This window comes from Onychostoma macrolepis, chromosome 01 (assembly GCF_012432095.1).
Source record: "Onychostoma macrolepis isolate SWU-2019 chromosome 01, ASM1243209v1, whole genome shotgun sequence".
NCBI lineage: Eukaryota > Metazoa > Chordata > Actinopteri > Cypriniformes > Cyprinidae > Onychostoma > Onychostoma macrolepis.
This window is the reverse complement of record NC_081155.1, coordinates 10,055,364-10,075,819: the sequence shown is the minus strand read 5'-3', so window position 1 is coordinate 10,075,819 and position 20,456 is coordinate 10,055,364. Positions and strand designations below refer to the sequence as shown.

Genomic DNA, 20,456 nt, shown 5'->3' with positions numbered 1-20,456 from the left:
GCATAGATGGAACACCCTTGGAGGACGTGCAGGAGTTTGTCGACCTGGGCAGCAAAATGACAGCAGACGATGACTGCGATGTTGAAGTGAATGTCAGAATCAGTAAGGCAAACCAGGCATTCGCCATGCTCAAATCAGTCAGGAGATCCACAAAGCTGAGCTTGCACACCAAGATTAGGATCTACAAGAGCAATGTCCTGAGTGTTCTTCTCTACGGCTCAGAATGCTGGAAGATGAGAATAGACATTGAGCGAAAGCTGGAGGTCTTTCAGAACAAGTGCCTAAGACGGATTCTCAGAGACTTCTGGGCAAACAACATCTCCAACGACGACATCAGGGACAGGACTTGAGTGAAGTCAGTGCAAGAGTCAGTCCAGTCACGCCGATGGAGATGGCTTGGTCATGTCTGCCGCCTGCCAGCCGATTCACTACCCAGAACAGCCCTGAAATGGACACAACAAAGAAAAAGAAGCCACGGGCGACCGAAAGAAACATGGCGAAGAACAGTTGAGAAAGAGCTGAAAAGAAAAGGGCTTACCCCAGGATAGTGGTAGACAGAATGAAGTGGAGGACCCTTGCTGTTGGCTCATGCACCAGACGGCGTGGAAAGGACTAAGTAAATAAGTAAGTAAATAGCATCCATCGCTATTTACACTTAGTGCAAATAGCCGCTGCCTAAAAGTTATCATCACTGAATACAGTAATTTTGCCACTAGGGATTCAGAAAAATGAATATGGATCAAGATAAAAGTGACCCTGGACCACAAAACCAGTCTTAAGTCGTTGGGGTATATTTGTAGCAATAGCCAAAAATGCACTGTATGGGTCAAAATTATAGATTTTTCTTTTGTGCCAAAAATCATTAGTATATTAAGTAAAGATCATATTCCATGAAGATAGTTTGTAAGTTTACTACTGTAAATATATCAAAACATCGTTTTTGATTAGTAATATGCATTGCTAAGAAATCATTTGGATAAATTTAAAGGCGATTTTCTCAATATTTAGATTTTTTGCACCCTCAGATTTCAGATTTTCAAATAGTTGTATCTCGGCCAAATATCACAGATATTGATCCTAACAGATCCAGATGTCAGATCCTAACAAACCATACATCAATGGAAAGCTTATTTATTCAGCTTTCAGATGCTCTATAAATCTCAATTTCTAAAAATTGACACTTAAGAAGGTTTTGTGGTCCAGGGTCACAAATGTCTGTAAATTGTCATTATTAGATGTTCTGCAATTAGCACTTGTAGTTGTGCTTGTTTGGTTTGACATTGGTTAATCTGAATAAAGTCATACTGTATATTAACATCCGGGTTTATTTTGTTATTTGCATAAAAATATATATATATAAAAATAAAAGCATTTACAGGGCCTCAATGTTGTGAAATTAATATCAGAAATATGTAATCTCTCTGTTACTCTATAACTAGTGATGCTTTTCGAAGTATGTAAAGTTGATTCTAAACAGAGATATATTGATACATCTAAACTCTGATATCATTCATTCAAAGATAATGTATCCACATAAAACATGCTTATGACTAAATTTGATTATATGATATTATCATACTATATATCCTCTGAAGTCCCCAGTAGTGCATATAAGAAGTCATCTAATTGCTGTTGAATAAATTATACCAAATTAATGTATGTATATTTTATATATATATATATATATGTGTGTGTGTGTGTGTGTGTGTGTGTGCGCTTATGCATGTATGCATATAAATCAATAAACCTGAAAAGAAAATCTCAAGGAAACGTTCATAGATTATTTACTGATTAATAATACGAATTACAAATCATCAGCCATCGTCACACTAAATATTCTTTCACAATAATAAAGACAATTAAAAGGAAACATAAAACACTTAAGGGGGCTGAAGTACAATAAATCACACACAAGTTAAAAGTGAATAGATTTACATCAAAATGAGTGACAGCTATGAAATAATAATTGTATAATTGCTCATTTACAAATAAAAGCAGAAACTGTCATGTAATATGTAAAAGCATTGATTCTGGTGTAGTGGTATTTTACTGTATGATAATGGCACTTCACTCATTTCCTGAACATGATGCTGTAGTTCTCAGTGTTTCTTGTGTTCACAGTAAAGACATCTGAAGAACTTCCTGTACTGCTGCCTGACCTGGATAAGAATGAGACGATACGAGATGAGCTGAGTGACTTCATGAGATCAATTTAACCTCTGAAACTCATGAAACTGAATGGAGATTATTCATAATAAGCAGGTAAGAAAAAGTGGCTTTAGATACTAGGTTCGCGCTTTCAGAAGTAAATATTTTACTTTTCGTTCTTATATTGTCTCTGGAAACACTGAAATGGTTGTCCTATGGAGTGGGATGATAAAAACCAGTACTAAGCAGTAGCGGCTCCTGACTCTAAATTTTGTTAGGGCAGATTCTGGGTCGTATCGTAGGCTATATGACTAACGTATGATTAACTGCTAGTAGCCAAAGTTTTACATGAGAATGCTAGACCTCTGCCAAAAGTGTTCTGTCATTTTAGAGTAATTCAGCCTGAGGGTGGCACTCTAATGGCTCTAAACGTATAGAATGTAAATGCACAACTTAACGTAACATTTGTTTTTTTAATATTGACTGAAAATGAAAAGAGTTGCTGAAAAATTCAGGAGAGGAAAATAAAGTTGCATCGACTCTCAGAACAATTAACCACGTAACCATGGGCACATGGGGAACTGGGTTAATTAACAAAAAAATAATAATAATTATTTACAGGCTATTATTTATTTTTTTTATTATTTTTTTAAATCTACTTTGGTTTGTTGTATTATCTTCTGTTGGTTGTTCTTTGCTGATTATTTCCCTTTCTGGAAAGTAGATATTTTGTATAGGCATATTCCTATTTATTTATAGGCTATATTCACAAAATCATGCTTAAACTAAAGGATTTATACTTTCACTAATTGGAGATTTATATAAAGAAGTTGTTTCGTATTCGCAAATGTTTGTTGACCTTGGTGATCTAGTGTGTTAAATCTTTTCAATTGAAAGCATTAAGCTGTTTCTGGGACATAGTGTCTCTCAGAAATGTTTCCATTTCAATAATCTGATGATCTTGCTGAACTGACGCAGACCCATATACACTTTGCTGACCAGGGCCCGTACAGGGTGTCTACAGATATGAACAAATTAAATTTAAGACTTTTTAAGACCTTTTTAATACCACCTTATGTAAAATTTAAGACCAAACCTGTGAAGGAAATACACATTATATTACATGCGTTAATGTAATATTTAATGTGTTTTTAAATTTAAAAAGAAAACAAAATATCATCGCTGTCAAAAATGCTATTTATTGTTATTACGATATACAGAGAAATTTTCATATCTGCAGACAATATCCCATACAAAATATCCCTCAAAAGCTCCGCATCAGCAATATTTTTGGTGGTGTAAATGAAGCAATATTTTCATCAGTTTTCTATTCAGCTTTTACATATTTAAATCTGCATGTTTTTAATATTTACCCCAGGTTGTTATTTACCTCCATAAAGTCCAATATTTTTTAACCTTATTAAATGTATGCGTCATCTTTCATGTCAAATTCTTACAACTGATGAAGAAATTTAATATACACAACAGGGCTTTTAGCAATCAAATTAAATAATTTGCACTACAAATTTACAACCGCAATATATAATGTTATGAGATTAATGTTTTAAATAAATTTTTTTGAATATACAAATAAGAAATGTTGGTGGAAAAATGCATACTTTTAAACTAACTAAACCACCAGTAGGTGGCGGTAAGTCACTTATTCATTCAACCGATTCATTCAAAACATTGAATCATTCAGTAACAAAAATGCGAGTGCTGCTTGGAGAATGTGCAACACTTCTGATCTTTGTTTGGAACTATTTTCATTCTGTGAGTTTCTTTATGTTTGCCGTTATGCTCAATTGATTTGATTTCTCAATATAAGTCTCTCACAGAGACAGGCAGCATGAGCCTCAACAGCGCAACATTGATACCAGAAATACACTATCCATTATCGATCGCTGTTTACGCCGAATGTAATAAAATGTCACTTAAGTTTTAATCAGGCTATTTGTCCCGTCAGGCAAGTAAAATCCTCGAGCAATTTTTCAGTAAACTTGCATTAATCCATTTAAAGCAGCTAGGAGGCTTGTCAGCGTGCTGGTGGTATTCGACCTGCATTCTGTTACCGTAATTCTCTCTGATGACGCAGTAACTACAGCGCGGGGAATCTTCCGTCTGTCCAATGATTGTAAACAGTCACTGGGTCCGTCAGACTGGTGAAGATATTTAAGACCCACTGAATCTAATTATTGAATTTAAGACATTAACACTTTTTAAGGCCACCCTGCCGTATTCACAAAACATCTTAAGGCTAAAAGTAGCTCCTAACTTGCCGATTTAGGAGAAAATCTTAAAAATAATGGGCGTGTCAGTCCTAAATTTAGGACTGCTAAATGTTTGCGCTTAGAGTATTTCACATAGCGTTTTAGTGCTAAAACTAGCTCCTAAATCTGTGAAATGTTAGGACCAACTCACAACTATCCAAAAATGGCTGCTGCCGGCAATCTGCCTCAGAATATAAACATTTTAGAAACATTTGATGATAATGAGCTTTTAAAAAAGATATCACCTTTAGGGTTTGGGGGTTATCCCAACTCCAAATTTTCCTTTGATTATATCCTTTTCATTAACCAGTTGGGCAAGAAGTAACAGCTGTTCTTGCGTCCAGTTTGGTTTGCATGTCTTACTATTAGCCATGATTATTCTACTCTGTTAATTAAAAAGCGGTTTATATGCATATCTGCTATGAGAAGCATTGACATTTTAAATGCAAGCGTGAAATTGTTTAAAGATTGGAAATCAAATGTATGGTCTGTCTGTTGAAATTTCAATTTTTGACGGTTGGAGTTTGAAGATTCTTGGCTCATTTGAACATTCCATCACAGGAAGGATTTGGAAGAGTAAAGCCCAGCTCACACTACAGGAGTTTTAAAATCCTAACCGATTATGAAATCTGGCTGCAGCACACACATAAGGAGAATCTTCGCAGATTTTCTTCCCTCAAATCTTAAACATGCGCACACTACAAGATTTGAAAATCGTGGCACATCACACACTACAAGATATTATTACGATTATCATGCCAGAGGGAGCGACTCACTTGATCTCACGCAGCAGATCGCCTTTGATATTTCAGTGATGTTTACATATGTTAGCTAGCATGCTAAATATCAAACATGTTAGATATGATGGGGGAGGCCCCGATTTGTGTGCGAGCAGATCGGGAGGTGCAAGATTCGAACGCCTCACATTACCAGATAATCCGCGCCGAACATCGGCACCAATCGAGGTGCTCGACAAGGAGGGGGTAAAAGGGCTGAGATCAGGCTAAAAATCCTGTAGTGTGAGCCGGGCTTAACAGATTAAACAAACTGCCTCAGACATTCCTCTCTGAAATCAGAGATTACACATGTAAACTGAATAATGTCTGACCTCATGATTGAGGACACAGTAGATCAGGAAGATGAAGGTTCCCTGCTGGGAGTTCAAGATCAGGAAGAGGATCTCCAGCACCTTACTGCCATTAGTGAAGAAACCCAGAATCCAGGGGCAACCAAGAACAACACACTGAGCCAGTGTTTTAAACACCATTATACTGCAGAGAAACAGAGAAAGAAAGTTAATGTGTCTTCACTGAATATTGTTTTATTAAGAGTGGTAGAACTACAAACAATGCATATTACTTGGTTTGTTTCATCTGTGAAATTTCAGCGTTGAGATTTTTGAGAGTTGAGTTCAGAGTAATGATGATCTTGACGAAGATAATAATGTTTAACTGCAGAAAAGGAAGAAACTTAAATCTAAGATCACTTTAGTATTTTGGTTTCAACAGTCCATGTGAAGAATGTCTGTAACTAGAACTTACTGCTAGTATGACGCAAACAGGACCCAGAAAACTCCAGATAAATCCTTTTTCCAGTTTAATCCAGCAGCTATTCAGAGGAAAACATAATATTTTCTATTAATTATTTCAGTTATTATATTATTTCAGTTGCTGACTGGTGATATACTACTGGAAAAGCAACTATAAATAAACAAACTATAAATGTATTTTATTCAGGGTGATTTTTTTAAAACTGTATAAAATGTATTAATCAAAAAGCAGCACTGTTTTAAAATACCTTTGAACTGTTGGTCATAAACTAAAAAGTGTGTTGGACTTCATGCAGTGCTGCACCACCTGATCTCACAGTATTCCGTGTAATGACCACAGACTCTTAACCCCCGAATCTGTGGTGGTATCACGGAATCGCCGAAAATTCCGTGATGGGCTCACAGAAGTGATATCAATGTAAGTCAGTGACAGGCATCAGCTGTGAACCACGCACAGATCCATTACACGGAATTCTGTGAGATCAGGTTGGCTGCACAGATGCTGCACAAATCACTGTCTGACTTGAAGCAGTGCATGCCAGTTAGACATGTTGTATGACTTGAGAGGACGCCACATCACTGTCAAAATACAGCAAGAGTGATTTAAAAGCAGCAAATACTACGTGAGCGTCACTACTGGAAGCAGAAAGTGTTTAACTTCACATCTCTACTTTCAGCTCCTCCCCTGATTGCAACTGACACTGATTGGTTACATCCAGCCACAGCTAAAGTCAAACACACCTTTTGTCTTTATTTCATCTAATTAAATCAATAATCATTAAACAAACAACAACAACAACAAAACAACTCACTGTTCATTGCCGTATCCTTCAGGAACCAGACCGACAGACACACACACCACAACCAGTGAAACCACATATCCAATCACACACAGGAATCCATTTCTAAGCACCTCCCTCTTTTTGGAGCTGATCTGTGATAGGTTCTTCACACAGATGAAGAGCAGCACAGCTTCAATGAACATCCACACAAAGCCGGAGAGAAAGAGGAAGTGCAGAAGGCCTGCGATCACGCCACACAACACCTGGAGACCATGAGAGACGGTTATGATGATTCTCAGTGAGGCTGTGCTAAGCTGTAGGGCTCCTTCATCATTCTCACCTGCTGAGGCTGTATGAGGCTCAGGAACCGCTGTGTGAGCAGGAACAGAAGGTGAGCCAGCAGAAGACTGATGCAGATATTGATTCGAGCCACATTATTCACTCCAGGACTCCACTGACAAAGGGCAAAGGTCAACAGGGCCAAAGTGAAGAACACCAGCCCCACGATCACACACACCAAATTCAACAGCTCCAGCAGTGGGTCGCTCTGAGAAAACATGTCAGAGAACATGAGTGCCACATCTGTGCTGCTCTTCAGTGTTCACTAGAAATGTTCTGTACCTCTGGTGGGCGGCTGGTTTGCATGATGAGAGCGAATGTGGACAGATGAACACAGGAACACACAGTGTAGCTGCTGTTGATCTTTAAAACAGAACAACCATCTACAATCCACTCGCTGATATTCCAGTACACACAGGACAGAGAACCGCTGGGATCAAACTCCTGCAAACAGAAGAAAATATTAAAACACAGAATCTTAGATGTTTTCAGATATTACTCTGAAATCTGTTTTTGTTTTATCTGAGCACAGTCTCTCACTCTGATGTGTCTGAAGGTGAAGTTGACTGGTTTGGTGAGTTTAGTGTTGGTGGTTTTGGGAAGAGTAGCTGAGATCACAGTGGACATCATGGTTTTAGTCATGTTGTTTGATGTGTTGAAGAAGTCTGGCTTCAGAAGATTCTCCATCGTGTTGAAGCTCATGAAAGCCACAGCAGCAGATCCTGTGTGACAGAAATAGAAATGTGAAAGTATGTAAAAACAACAAAAACTATCAAAAAAGTAAATATGGTTTAGTGGTGATGGTATAATGTCTCTTTCTACAATTTTTAACCACATAGAAAAAATTGACATACCAATGTTGTTCTTGGCGATCCCAATGAGATCAATGTCCACAGAAGAATTTTTCGTGTCAAGTTGAGGGATTTTATCTAAGGTGACCTGTGGTCCAACCATGAAGACTTGACCCTCTGATTAAACACAAACAAGAATATGCTATAGTTAGTTATTTTAAATATTTATTATTATTAATAAACCCCCAGTGTATATATAATCCACACTCAGAGTGTTAAAAAGTAACACTGAAGCAGTGTTAAAGTTAATGAGATAATTAGTTTAGTAATTGAGTGATGATTGAACATTAATGAAGAACACCTGCTGTTAACAAACTGAATCACTGAAAGAAAGAGAAAGAAGAACAGAAAAAAGAGACGAGACGAGCATAAATACAAGAACTACAACTGACTTCAGCCACAGCCTTAGATGAAATCAACTGAAGATAAAAGAACACATTAAATCTCTCAAGATCTCAGCAGAGGATGATTAAACAACTCCACAAACAGCATCACCAGCTTCACACGTTACTAACCAGACTGACTTTAGATGTTGATGTTTTAGTTTTGTTTGAATTACCATTATCGAGGTCAGTGTTTTCTTTAGTTGGGTTCTTGACCCTTGACTTAAAACATTAGAATTTTTTTGGCTGACATAACTGTTTTTGTTTAAAAATGTTAGTTACGGCAATCGGGTGTTGATGGTGAGGTTTCAGTAAAGAAATCACCAGCACTTAGTGACTTTTATAACTGATTTGATTCAGAGTGTAGTCTTTGATTAGTTGAAACTTTTGATGGTCACAAAATATAAAGCTTGATTCATCAGTTTTAAAACTAATCTGAAAGACTTTTAAAAGTAAATAGACACTAAAAATATAAAATTGCATCATCATATACTAACTAATAAACCTACCAGTAACTAATACTTCAAATTACATCAGTTATTCAAGTCACTATATGCTGATTATGTTTTTATTGAAACATAACCAAACCCTGATCACGCTTTCCCTTTGCTTTTTTTTTTTTTTATTTTGTTTTTTGCCATAACTAACACGTCTGCACAAACACACAGTTATGTCAGCCAAAACAATTTTAATGTTTTAAGTCAAGGGTCAAGAGCCCAACTAAAGCAAACACTGACCTCGATAATGGTAATTCAAGCAAAACTAAAACATCAACATTTAAAGTCAGTCTGGTTAGTAACGTGTGAAGCTGGTGATGCTGTTTGTGGAGTTGTCTGCTGAGATCCTGAGAGATTGAATGTCTTCTTTTATCTTGTGTTGATTTCATCCAAGGCTGTGACTGAAGTCAATGAATTTGCACAAAAATACTGACCTTTGACATCAACAACAAAGTATACTTTGTTGCTTCCATTTAAAAAAAATAAAATAAAATAAGTATGTTTTGTACATAGTAATGTAGCTATCTTTATCACTGCTGCTGTCTGACCCGCTGCTCTCTAGACTAAATAAAGTCACTGACATCATGTATAATCTTAGTTTTATCATCAATAATAATTGTGTCTCCACTTACCTACAGTTGGAAGAGTGAAACTGACATTGTCACTTGTGTCTGTTGGCTTCACTAATGTAGAAATGAGTTTCTCACTGGTTTTTAACATACGGTTTCCATAGGAGGCTAGTTCAGTTGGGTTTGATAATGATGATGACTCTAAAATCGTCTCTGAAGCGTTGAAGGCCACAGTCAAAATGCTCATCACAGTCTAATTCATTAATCAGATAAACAGAGTTACTGTGCATGTGAATGTCAACAAAGCCAACAAGACTGCACTGCTATGTCAATCACTGTCTGGATATGATCTGCTTATTTTATCATTTTTCCCTTCAAGTCTTACAGTCACAGGAAGCACTTGAGCTGTAATGTTCTCTATCTGGTCAAGAAGATTTTGAAGACATCCTTCTGAGGTCTGACTCTGAAATCACAATTGAGATTTACAAGTAAAACTGAAAGACTCTGAAAGTGCACTGTTAACTGAAATATTCAGCTTACCATGCATTGATTCGGCAGTGTGATATTCAGAACTGAAATGAGGGAATTCATCAATTCAACATAAATACAGTAAAATCATAGAGAGAATTTCAGTGTAGAAACATGCTCACCTGCAGTAGTTGGACTGATTGTGGTTGGGGTTGAGATGTTATACTCACAGAAACAAGAGGAGAAAGTCCTACTAGAACATGTGCAGGTGTCCTTATTTCCACGGCAGTCACAGTTATTATTCACACACTGGTATTGGTTTTGGTATCTATACCTCTGGTAGTTGAAGCTATGCATTCTTGTGTTGCAGTACATGCGGTACTGAGAACCAGTGCAGATGTATGTGTCAGTATAAAGCACACAGTCATAGACCGGACTAACTGCTGCAGGGATGGTATTTCCATAATTTGTACAGAAGCAGGATGATGACGTACTATAGTTGCACGTACAAGTTTCCTTATTTCCACGGCAGTAAGAGGTATTGCTTGTACAGCGGTGCTCGTTTCTACTGTAATACAAATCATGTACAGCTGTGTTGCAGTGCATGTGGTACTGAGCACCAGTGCAGATGTATGATGTGTCATTATAAAGCACACAGTCATAGACTGGACTTACTGCTGTAGTGAGAGCAAAGATATTGCCGTAAGTCTCACAGAAGCAGGAGAACAAAATGCTACTAGAACATGTACAGGTGTCTTTATTACCTACGCAATTACAGTTATTATTCACACACTGGTACTGATCTTGGTACTGATATCTCTGGTAGGAAAAGTCATGCATTCTTGTGTTGCAGTACATGCGGTACTGAGCACCAGTGCAGATGTATGTATCGTTATAGAGCACACAGTCAGGGCCTGTGACTGGACTAACTGCTGCAGGGATGGTGATGGTATTGTTGTAATTTGTACAGAAGCAGGATGACAAAGAGCTACTGGAGCACATGCAGGTGTCCACATTTCCACGACAGTCACAGTTATTCCAGCATTGGTACGGGTTTTGGTTTTGGTTGTGGTTCTGATACCTCCAGTAGCTAAAATAATGTACTGTTATGTTGCAGTACATGCGGTACCGAGCACCAGTGCAGATGTATGTGTCATTATAAAGCACACAACCATAAGCTGGACTAACTTGCCTAGAGAGAGCAATGCTATTGCCGTAAGTCTCACAGAAACAGGAGGACAAAGTGCTACCAGAACATGTACAGGTGTCCTGATTACCAATGCAGTTACAATTATTATTCACACACTGGTACTGATCTTGGTATCTAGATCTTTGGTAGTAGAAATCATGCATTCTTGTGTTGCAGTACATGCGATACTGAGCACCAGTGCAGATGTATGTATCGTTATAAAGCTCACACTGAGAGACTCTCAATGGATTAACTGCTGTAGGGATGATGATGCTATTGCCATATGTCTCACAAAAGCAGGAAGATAAAGTGTTACTGTAGCACATACAGGTGTCCTTATTACCACGGCAGTCACAGTTATTATTCCAGCATCGGTATTCACATTGGTTTTGGTTCTGATATCTCCGGCAGTAGAAATCATGCATTCTTGTGTTGCAGTACATGCGATACTGAGCACCAGTGCAGATGTATGTGTCATTATAAAGCACACAACCATAAGCTGGACTAACTTGCCTAGCGAGAGCAATGCTATTGCCGTAAGTCTCACAGAAACAGGAGGACAAAGTGCTACTAGAGCATGTACAGGTGTCCTTATTACCAATGCATGTACGGTTATTATTCCAGCATTGGTACTGATATGTCTGGTAGTTGAAACTATGCATTCTTGTGTTGCAGTACATGCGATACTGAGCACCAGTGCAGATGTATGTGTCATTATAAAGCACACAGCCATAAGCTGGACTGACTTCTGTAGTGAGAGCAATGCTATTGCCATAAGTCTCACAGAAGCAGGAGGACAAAGTGCTACTGTAGCATGTACAGGTGTCCTTATTACCAATACAGTTACAGTTATTATTCACACACTGGTACTGGTCTTGGTACTGATATCTCTGGTAGGAGAAATAATGCATTCTTGTGTTGCAGTACATGCGGTACTGAGCACCAGTGCAGATGTATGTATCATTATAGAGCACACAGTCAGGGTCTGTGACTGGACTAACTGCTGTAGGGATGGTGATGTTATTGCCATCATTCTCGCAAAAACAAGAGGGCAAATTGCTACTATAAGTTGTACAGGTGTCCATATTTCCACGGCAGTCACAATTATTACTGCATTGATATTGGTTTTGATTACTCTGATAGGAAAAATTATGCAGTTTTGTATTGCAGTACATGCGGTACTGAGCACCAGTGCAGATGTATGTGTCATTATAAAGCAGACAGTGAGGGATTGTGACTGGATTACGTGATGAAGAGAGAGCGATGCTATAGCTGTGATTTGTACAGAAGCAGGATGAAGTATGATTGTAGCACCTACAGGAGTCCTTATTAAAATGGCAGTCACAGTTACTACTCCAGCATCGGTACTGGTATTGGCTTTGGTACTGATATTTGTTGTAGCTAAAATAATGCAATGATGTGTTGCAGTACATGTGGTACTGAGCACCAATGCAGATGTACGTGTCATTATTAAGCTCACAGTCCAAAACTGGCCTAACTGCTGTAGGGACAGTGATGCTATTGCTAAAAATCTCACAGAAGCAGGATGTAGTATTATAGTAGCACGCACAGGTGTCCTTATTACCAACACATATACAGTCATTACTCATACAGTGGTACTGGTATTGGTTTTGGTATCTCTGTAAGTAGAAACGATGCATTGTTGTGTTGCAGTACATGCGGTACTGAGCACCAGTGCAGATGTATGTTTCATTATCAAGCTTACAGTCCAAAACTGGACTAACTGCTGCTCTTGGCTCATCTGCAGTGGTGGATATGAAACCTGAGGACAAGAAAAATGTGATTAAAGTCAGAATATACAAATGACAAACAAGATGAATTAATCTCCAGCATGTTTATCACATTTAATTTGAAACATATGAGTTTATACTGAGTTTTTTTTTTTTTTTCAGTTTGTAAAACTGTAGGTTCTATGGACTACACTGTTTATTTTTTTTGATAAATTGTAATATGAATAACTGATCTGTTGAGTTGCATTCCTACATAGACAGCTGCATAGAGTTTTGACTTTGACTAAGTACTGAGAAATTAATTGTATTTGAAAATGTATTGTAACCAATTGTATTTGAAATAAATAAATACATAAATAAAAACAAATCAAACACTACTGGCTTACACTTACACAGGATTAAAGAGATGAGAGTCAACAGTGACTGCAGAACACCTGCCATAAAAAAGAAGACAAATATTAAAATTTGTAATGCTTTTCTCAGTTATACTTGGACCTCACTCACACTGCACGCAAATCTGAATTATCTGAATTGTTTTTCAAACCAGATATTTAGGACTGACTGTTAAGTTTCAAACAATATATATCTGGTGCAATAATAGTGGATTAACCAATAAAATGATTTTATTTATTTATTTGCTGTTTAGGCTATGAACAAATATATATATATATATATATATAAATAATTTTATTTCGCTCCTCACAGACAACTTTTCACAAAAGAAATAAATAATTACCGAAAATGGTGTAGGCCGAAGCCTTGCTTATTATGCCTACCCTTTACACATAGTTAACTGATGAGCGACACTTTTCACTAAGTTAGATAATACAAGATAAACAATATTACATAAACATTTCCCAAAGTGTACATACATAATTCAAAACAAACATAATAAGAAAAATACACATTCCAGCTATTACTTCAATATTTTAACAGTACATTCACAATTTATTGATACTGACTCATATAAGTATTTATCACCTTATTTTTATACATTTTCTTAAATTTGCAAAGGGAATTAAATACTTTTAATTCCTTATCACATTTATTCCATAGATTTTCCCCTTTGACAGATAAACACCTACTTTTTACATTAGTTCTTGCCTTTACTTTTTTAAACATATACAATCCCCTTAGATTATACTAACTTTCTCTTATTTTCTTATTTAATTTTCATTAAATACATTAAATGCATATTTGCTACTGTCGGAACAAAGACAAGCCGAATATCTGGTTCGACTTTCCCATCATCAATACAAGATCTCAGTCAAAAATGAACACAACTCTGGATGGAAATAAATGTGTTGAAATTGCACATAGCTGTCAAAACAATTCCACAACGAATGTGCGCCGTAATCAAAGCTAAAGATGGTGTGCTGACATTTCATCCGACCCATCAGACTGTCCTAATCAGGGCTTCCTGTGCATGTGCACAACAATGTTGTATCATTTTTGTCACGCTGAACAACACGCCCATATTTTTTTTTTTTACTTGTGTGTGGACTTCTTCATGTAAAGCATGTTCTTGACTATTTCTGTTAGCTTTTATTATACCAAGACAGCTAGCAGTAATGAGAACTGTTTACGGTCAAATTATGAAGTCAGCCAGCACCAGTGATCAATTACAGACTCTGAAACACAACCTGCAGATGGATTCTAGCAGTTGTGGAGTTTTGGTATTGAATGTATGTATTCAAATATTTGCAAAAGTGGCTTCAGGTCTAAAAATGTCATAATGAATTGGATTAATATCATCTATCATTTAATGTTTCAGTTTGCTGAACAATACCTGCTGACAGGAACAATCAGCAATGTTCAGACCATGTCTGAAGCAGTCAGCTTAGCATGCATGAAAATAACCTGCACAATTCTTAGATGTCGAGGTGCATGCTGTTGTTATTCTGTGATACTGTCATAATGAATGTATTGTAAAGTATGTCATGTAGACTAGTACACCTCTAAAGATGCTATTTACACTATGAAAAAAAGTATTTAAAGAAGTAAGCATATCCAAAGTCACAGAGAGGATAGACCTGAAGACCGCGAAAAGTATAATGTAAGAATTTAATGTTATTTAATGTCATTTCAGAACACGTCTGAGATGGTATTTTTCAAGATTAGTGTACTATAAGTTGACATGTAGTACAGTATGAATTCAATGAATGTATGTATTTCAATTAATTCATATTTAACTATTTAAATGTTAACATATTTATTTTTAATTCAGAGGACTACCGTGTGATTTGCAGCATGTTGGAATGGACAATCCTACCCAAAGCATGATTGAAATTGTAAAAATAAATAATTTTAAAAAAGGAATTTTGTTGTATAAATGAAGTTGTAAAGTTTATAATATTTATATTTATAGAATATTAAATATATTACATTAAAGTAAAAAAAAAAAAGTTTTACATATTACATTCTACATTGTTTATTGTTTTAGATATACTAATTCACTAATACATCTCTTTTATTTTCAGGTATAGTGTGAGAGCTGTAGTAGCTGTGTAATGAGCCAGGTTTGACTCTAGTTTTCTTTTCCTTTCTATTTCTTGCGCTGCTATCCTCGCGCTGATTGGGGCGGCACCGGTTCCTTTTTTAATGCGGATTGGCTCCTCTATTTTTCTCTGCGTGTTACTAGGCGTCTTTGCCAGTTTATTGTGCTTCGCGGACAGTCTGCCAACTCTCTTTCTAACACTTCCGTAGCTCTGTTGTGTCAAGTACTGTGCTGTCTAGTCAAGACGAGTCCTGTTGAGTGTTTTACCAGATTTCTGCCCAGTCTCCTAGTTACCTGCTGCCAGTGCTTCGTTTGCCTTCGGGCACAGCTCTCCGGACTGTACAGCACTCTGTGATAGTCACCACTCGCCTTTCCGACTGGGACTGCACTCCCTCACGCACAAGTCAAGTCTACTTCTATGTTCCAGTTTCTCCTGAGTTATTTTCCTTTGTGGACAATAAATCCTCTGTTTGACTTGCCTTTGCCTCTGGGTCCCTTTTGTTGTGACAAGATGGGCACATTTTGAATGTTGCAACATCAAAAAGAACATCCTAAATGTGTTTATGAGCAAAAAAGTGTTTGGGGAACAAATTATTCATTTAAAATAGTTTATAAGCGTATTTCCCTGTATCATTTGAATTGATTACAATCTGCAGCACTACACTCTAAAACATGCTTAGTTAAATATAACCCAGTGCTGGGTTGAAAAGGGACAAAGCCAGCATCTGGGTTGTTTTGACCCAGTGTTTGGCAGAGGTGTAAAGTCCAGGGGTCAGAATGTAAAAGTCCTGCCATGTGTTTATTCCACCCATGAACTCAGCAGCTGATTTCACCAGAGGAGGAACCAAGTCATTCCTTTCAAGTCACAAACAAGTCTCGAGTCAAATCCCAAGTCCTCAAAGAGTTAAAGTTAATGAGATAATTTTGTGTTATGTGCCTCTGTGTTGTATGATATTATTTTTTTTTATTATTTTTTTTATTAACATTCACTTTTCTATATTGTTCTGCATGATTCTAAATGAGCTCAATAACAAATAATAAATAAAAAAATAAATAAATAAAAAGATGATAATATACTGTAAATTTGAAATAAGATTTATTTAAAAATTGCAGCATAATAATAATTTGTTACATTTATATAGCGCTTTTCTGGGTAGTTAAAGCGCTGGTAACACTTTACAGTAAGGTTCATTAGTTAACATTAGTAAACATGAACTAAGAAGGAACAATACTTCTACAGCATTTATTAATCTTAGTTAATGTTCATTTCAGCATTTACTAATGCATTATTAAAATCACAAGTTGGGTTTGTTAACATTAGTTAACGCACTGTGAACTAACATGAAAATAGTGTAATAAATGCATTGTTCATTGTTCAATGTTAACAAAATGACACCATGAACAACATATTAAACTAAATCATCATATCTGTTTATTTTTATACTGGTAGGACAATCTGATAAGGTAATTTGCATTGCAAAATAATCTCACCAGTTTATTTTGATAAGGTATTTGGCACTGTCAAATCATCCTGTTCATTTTATAGTGGTAGGACAATCTAATGAGGAATTTTGCACTGTAAAATAGTCCTACTATTGCCTAATAAGAATTTTGGGCAAAGTTACAGAAACCCGCAGTGGGATTTTTCAATGGGGTAGGATGTATCGATTCGATAGATATAGCTATAATTTTGCGCTACTAAGGGAAAATCTGACAAAGTTGCCTAAGACAAATCGACAGACCACCGGCTCATTAATTCAGTCATATTTAGTCCACAAACTGAATTAGACTGTCACTGTACTAATGGCAATCAGACACAGCGGGCAAAATGTATACACATGAGAAAAATATGAACTCACCAAGATTTATCGTGAAAATAAATTACAGAAACATGCCATTGTTAGTTTTCTCCACTCATTCCCCTCGAAAAACTGTGTCCTCTCACCTCAATCTGCCCCAAATTTTGATAAATATGCCTATATACTCATCGATGATTTGGGGCGCTGACTGAAGTGACTTCTTGTAGTGTTACTTACAAATGAAATTGACATGAAATTTGATTTGAATTAAAACTATCTTATATATTATAATTGTATAAAAATATATATGTATAAAAATATATGTATAAAAATATGTGTATAATATAATACTATTGTTGCAGTATAGGTTGATTGTTTTCTTTGTTGCAATGAACTATTTTTCTTAGAGTTGTATATAAGACATGTACAAGTAATATAGGATAATTATGTAATTATATATATATATATATATATATACACTGTAAAACCCAACAAGTTAGGGTAACTCAAACCATTTGAGTAAACCAATTTCCCTTGGTTTAAACCATATATATATATATATATATATATACATACACATACACACACACACACACACACATTTATATAGTTTTAACAAAAAATATGTGAGCTGATAAAATACACCCAAATTTCCATTAAGAAAATGAATAATGTATTGTTTTAGCCAAAGCTTAGTCAATTGTCATATATTTAATTGTTAGTCAGTACTCAATAAATGCAACATGATTTTTCTAAATCCAAACAGAAAAAAAATAATACTTACTTTTAAAAACAATGAAAGTCATTATGGAGTCTGATAGTCCACTGTGTTTAATATTTATTCAACAAACCGGATCAGGCATTCATTTCTGAAATAAATTAAGAGACAAAACAAAAATTAGCTGTGAGGATGAGAGCGGGGAATATAGTAATAGCGCGAGGGTGAAACACTGTCAGTTTAACCAATGAGAAATGAGCTACGGGGTGAAATTACTATTCTAAATAATAATAACTATTAATAAATATTGTACATAGCCAGCTCCCTTCTGAGATGACAGAAGGAGTAAATTCAGTTTGTTGCTTCCAGTTTATTAAAGAATCTGTAATCACTGAGCCAGCCATTCTCGTGTTTGGGAATCCATCAGAGATATTTAACGCAGACCAAAAAAATGCCAACCAACCCTGGATTGCAAGAGTTACACATTTTCCTCAATTGTGGGAGTGATTAAAACACTTACCTTTGCTTTTGCAAGCCTACATTTATAGACTTGCTTGCTATACTAAAAAATGGTGTAGAAACAGTTTTCACTCAGAAATCGCTAGTAATTGCAGCCCTCTGATTTTGTTAATGCTCTTATTACACATAAATCACACATCAGTACATACTGTATGATGAAGTATATTTGTTTTGAAAAGATTAATAGTTCATCCTCAGCATGAATATGAAAAATTTAGATGACTTAAAAATCAAAGCATTTCAAATGTTTAGCCAAAATAGCATGAAACGTACATTATCGTAAACAGCTATTGAAGACAACATTGATTGATTGATAGTAACACTAAAACTTGTTAAAATGGTCTCACCTGATATGAGTTCACATGTAGTGACCTTCACAACTAAATTGACTACACAGATATATACAGTATTTGTATCAGATGTTTACATGACAATTATCTGCTCATCAAATGAGGAAACTATTTTTTTTTTTTTTTACATATTTCTTCAGTTCTTCCTTCTGGAATTCAAATTCATATTCAAATGTATACACAAAAACAACTCACCAAGATGCACTTACAAAATCATCTCAAACAAATACGAAGATCATATTTCAATGTATTTAACCATATTTAATTACGCATTTCTACAGAGAGAGAGAGCTAACACAGCACTCAAGGGTCAAGAGCCCAACTAAAGCAAACACTGATCTCCATGATGGTAGCATCATTTTAACCAATAAAACATCAACATCTGATCCTCTGTAATTCTCAATAACAGCAGGTGTTCATCACTAATGCACAATCATCATTTAATTAGACGGTTAATTATCTCATTAACTTTAACTCTTTGAGGACTTGGGATTTGACTTGAGACTTGTTCTTAACTTGAAAGGAATGACTTGGTTCCTCCTCTGGTGAAATCAGCTGCTGAGTTCATGGGTGGAATAAACATATGTCAGGAATTTTACTTTCTGACCCCTGGACTATCCACCTCTGACTCTTTCTTTCAGTGCTTGTTCACAGCAGGTGTTTGAAGGATTGAAAGAATGTTTCAGGAACATCATACTAACCTTTAAACAACATTCTATTAACATTAAGAAAACTGGATATTTTTATGTTCCCAGAACCATCACTGAATATTTGGAGAATGTTCTTATAACAAAATTCTGTTAGCTGGGCCTCAGGTTACTATGAAGTAATGGTGCCCTCAGTTAAATTAAGTACAGTCCATCGTAGACAAGACTCAGGACCCAGTCAACACGTGAGGTCACGAGATGATCACAGTGACATCACACCATTCTCATACGGTGATCCTCACAGTGTGAGTAATATGTGAGCTCATTGTGAACCCAAAATGTTGAGCAGGTTAAGAGGAGGCAGTTCAAATATCAGTCGCTGGGGGACATTCTACTTCCTGTTTCTCAACACTATCACAGAGATATCACAGTGCTCTCACATGATGAGCTCATGAGTGCACGCCCAGCTAACAGATTTCTGTTATAAGAACCTTCTCCAAACATACAACTGACTTCCAGACACAGCCTTCGATGAAATCAACTGAAATAAAAGAATACATTAAATCTCTCATGATCTCAGCAGAGAAAGATTAAACAACTCCACAAACAGCATCACCAGCTCCACTCATTACTAACCAGACTGACTTTATTTCTGACATCTACAAAAGCGCTTATTGAGAATTAGATGTTTTATTGTTTCGTTTGATGTTACCATCAAAGTGATTAGTGTTTGCTTTAGTTGGGCTCTTGACCCTTGACTTTATAACATTATATTTTTGGGGGCTGCTGTAACTGTGTTTGTAAAGCACATTAATAGCAAGTAACACCAAAAAATACACTGCAACCAGGTGATATTGGTTTGTTGTTGATGATAACAAAATCATTACCTAGATTCAGTCTTTGTGAAGTGTTATTAATCCGAACATTTTAATTATAACAGCTTTTTGATTATACAGGCGCTGTGAGGTTACACTTTTAGCTCACTGTGACCTCACATTGTGACCTCATCACGAGTGTCCTGTGAGCTCAAATTGTTGACTGGGGAGGAATTCTGGTGTGGTACAGGGACAATTTCAAACACATTTCTGCTATTACATTTGGAAAATTTCACTGCTGGTTAAAACTAAACA

General features: G+C 36.2%; 1 protein-coding gene across 4 annotated transcripts; it reads right to left on the bottom strand.

Annotated features, from left to right (window-relative positions):
• Window positions 1-1,772: 1,772 nt before the first annotated feature.
• Window positions 1,773-18,994, bottom strand: LOC131542343 (uncharacterized). 4 transcript variants are annotated; one of them, XM_058778957.1, is made up of 17 exons: window positions 18,875-18,994; window positions 17,877-17,961; window positions 13,189-13,230; window positions 10,621-12,828; window positions 10,039-10,533; window positions 9,929-9,960; window positions 9,774-9,851; window positions 9,452-9,641; window positions 7,943-8,056; window positions 7,629-7,810; window positions 7,371-7,532; window positions 7,090-7,296; window positions 6,780-7,012; window positions 5,960-6,026; window positions 5,778-5,869; window positions 5,527-5,689; window positions 1,773-2,159 (listed from the first exon to the last, which is right to left on the bottom strand). In XM_058778957.1, the coding sequence occupies exons 2-17, from the start codon at window positions 17,896-17,898 to the stop codon at window positions 2,100-2,102; spliced, it is 4,347 nt and encodes a 1,448-aa protein (XP_058634940.1). In that variant the 5' UTR covers window positions 17,899-17,961; window positions 18,875-18,994; the 3' UTR covers window positions 1,773-2,099. The 4 variants fall into 4 exon arrangements, with proteins under 4 accessions (XP_058634940.1, XP_058634926.1, XP_058634950.1 ...); XM_058778943.1 differs by having other exon boundaries at window positions 10,039-12,828; XM_058778967.1 differs by having other exon boundaries at window positions 5,960-6,028; window positions 6,887-7,012; window positions 10,039-12,828.
• Between the last annotated feature and the right edge of the window lie 1,462 nt (window positions 18,995-20,456).

Excerpts from the sequence above, each read along its gene's own strand:
- LOC131542343 (XM_058778943.1), bottom strand. The coding sequence starts at position 17,898 with ATGACTTTCATTGTTTTTAAAA. Across the intron at positions 13,231-17,876 it reads GACTTTCATTGTTTTTAAAA|GTGTTCTGCAGTCACTGTTG; the intron begins GTAAGTATTATT and ends TTTTTATGGCAG. Across the intron at positions 7,811-7,942 it reads GATCGCCAAGAACAACATTG|GATCTGCTGCTGTGGCTTTC; the intron begins GTATGTCAATTT and ends TCTGTCACACAG.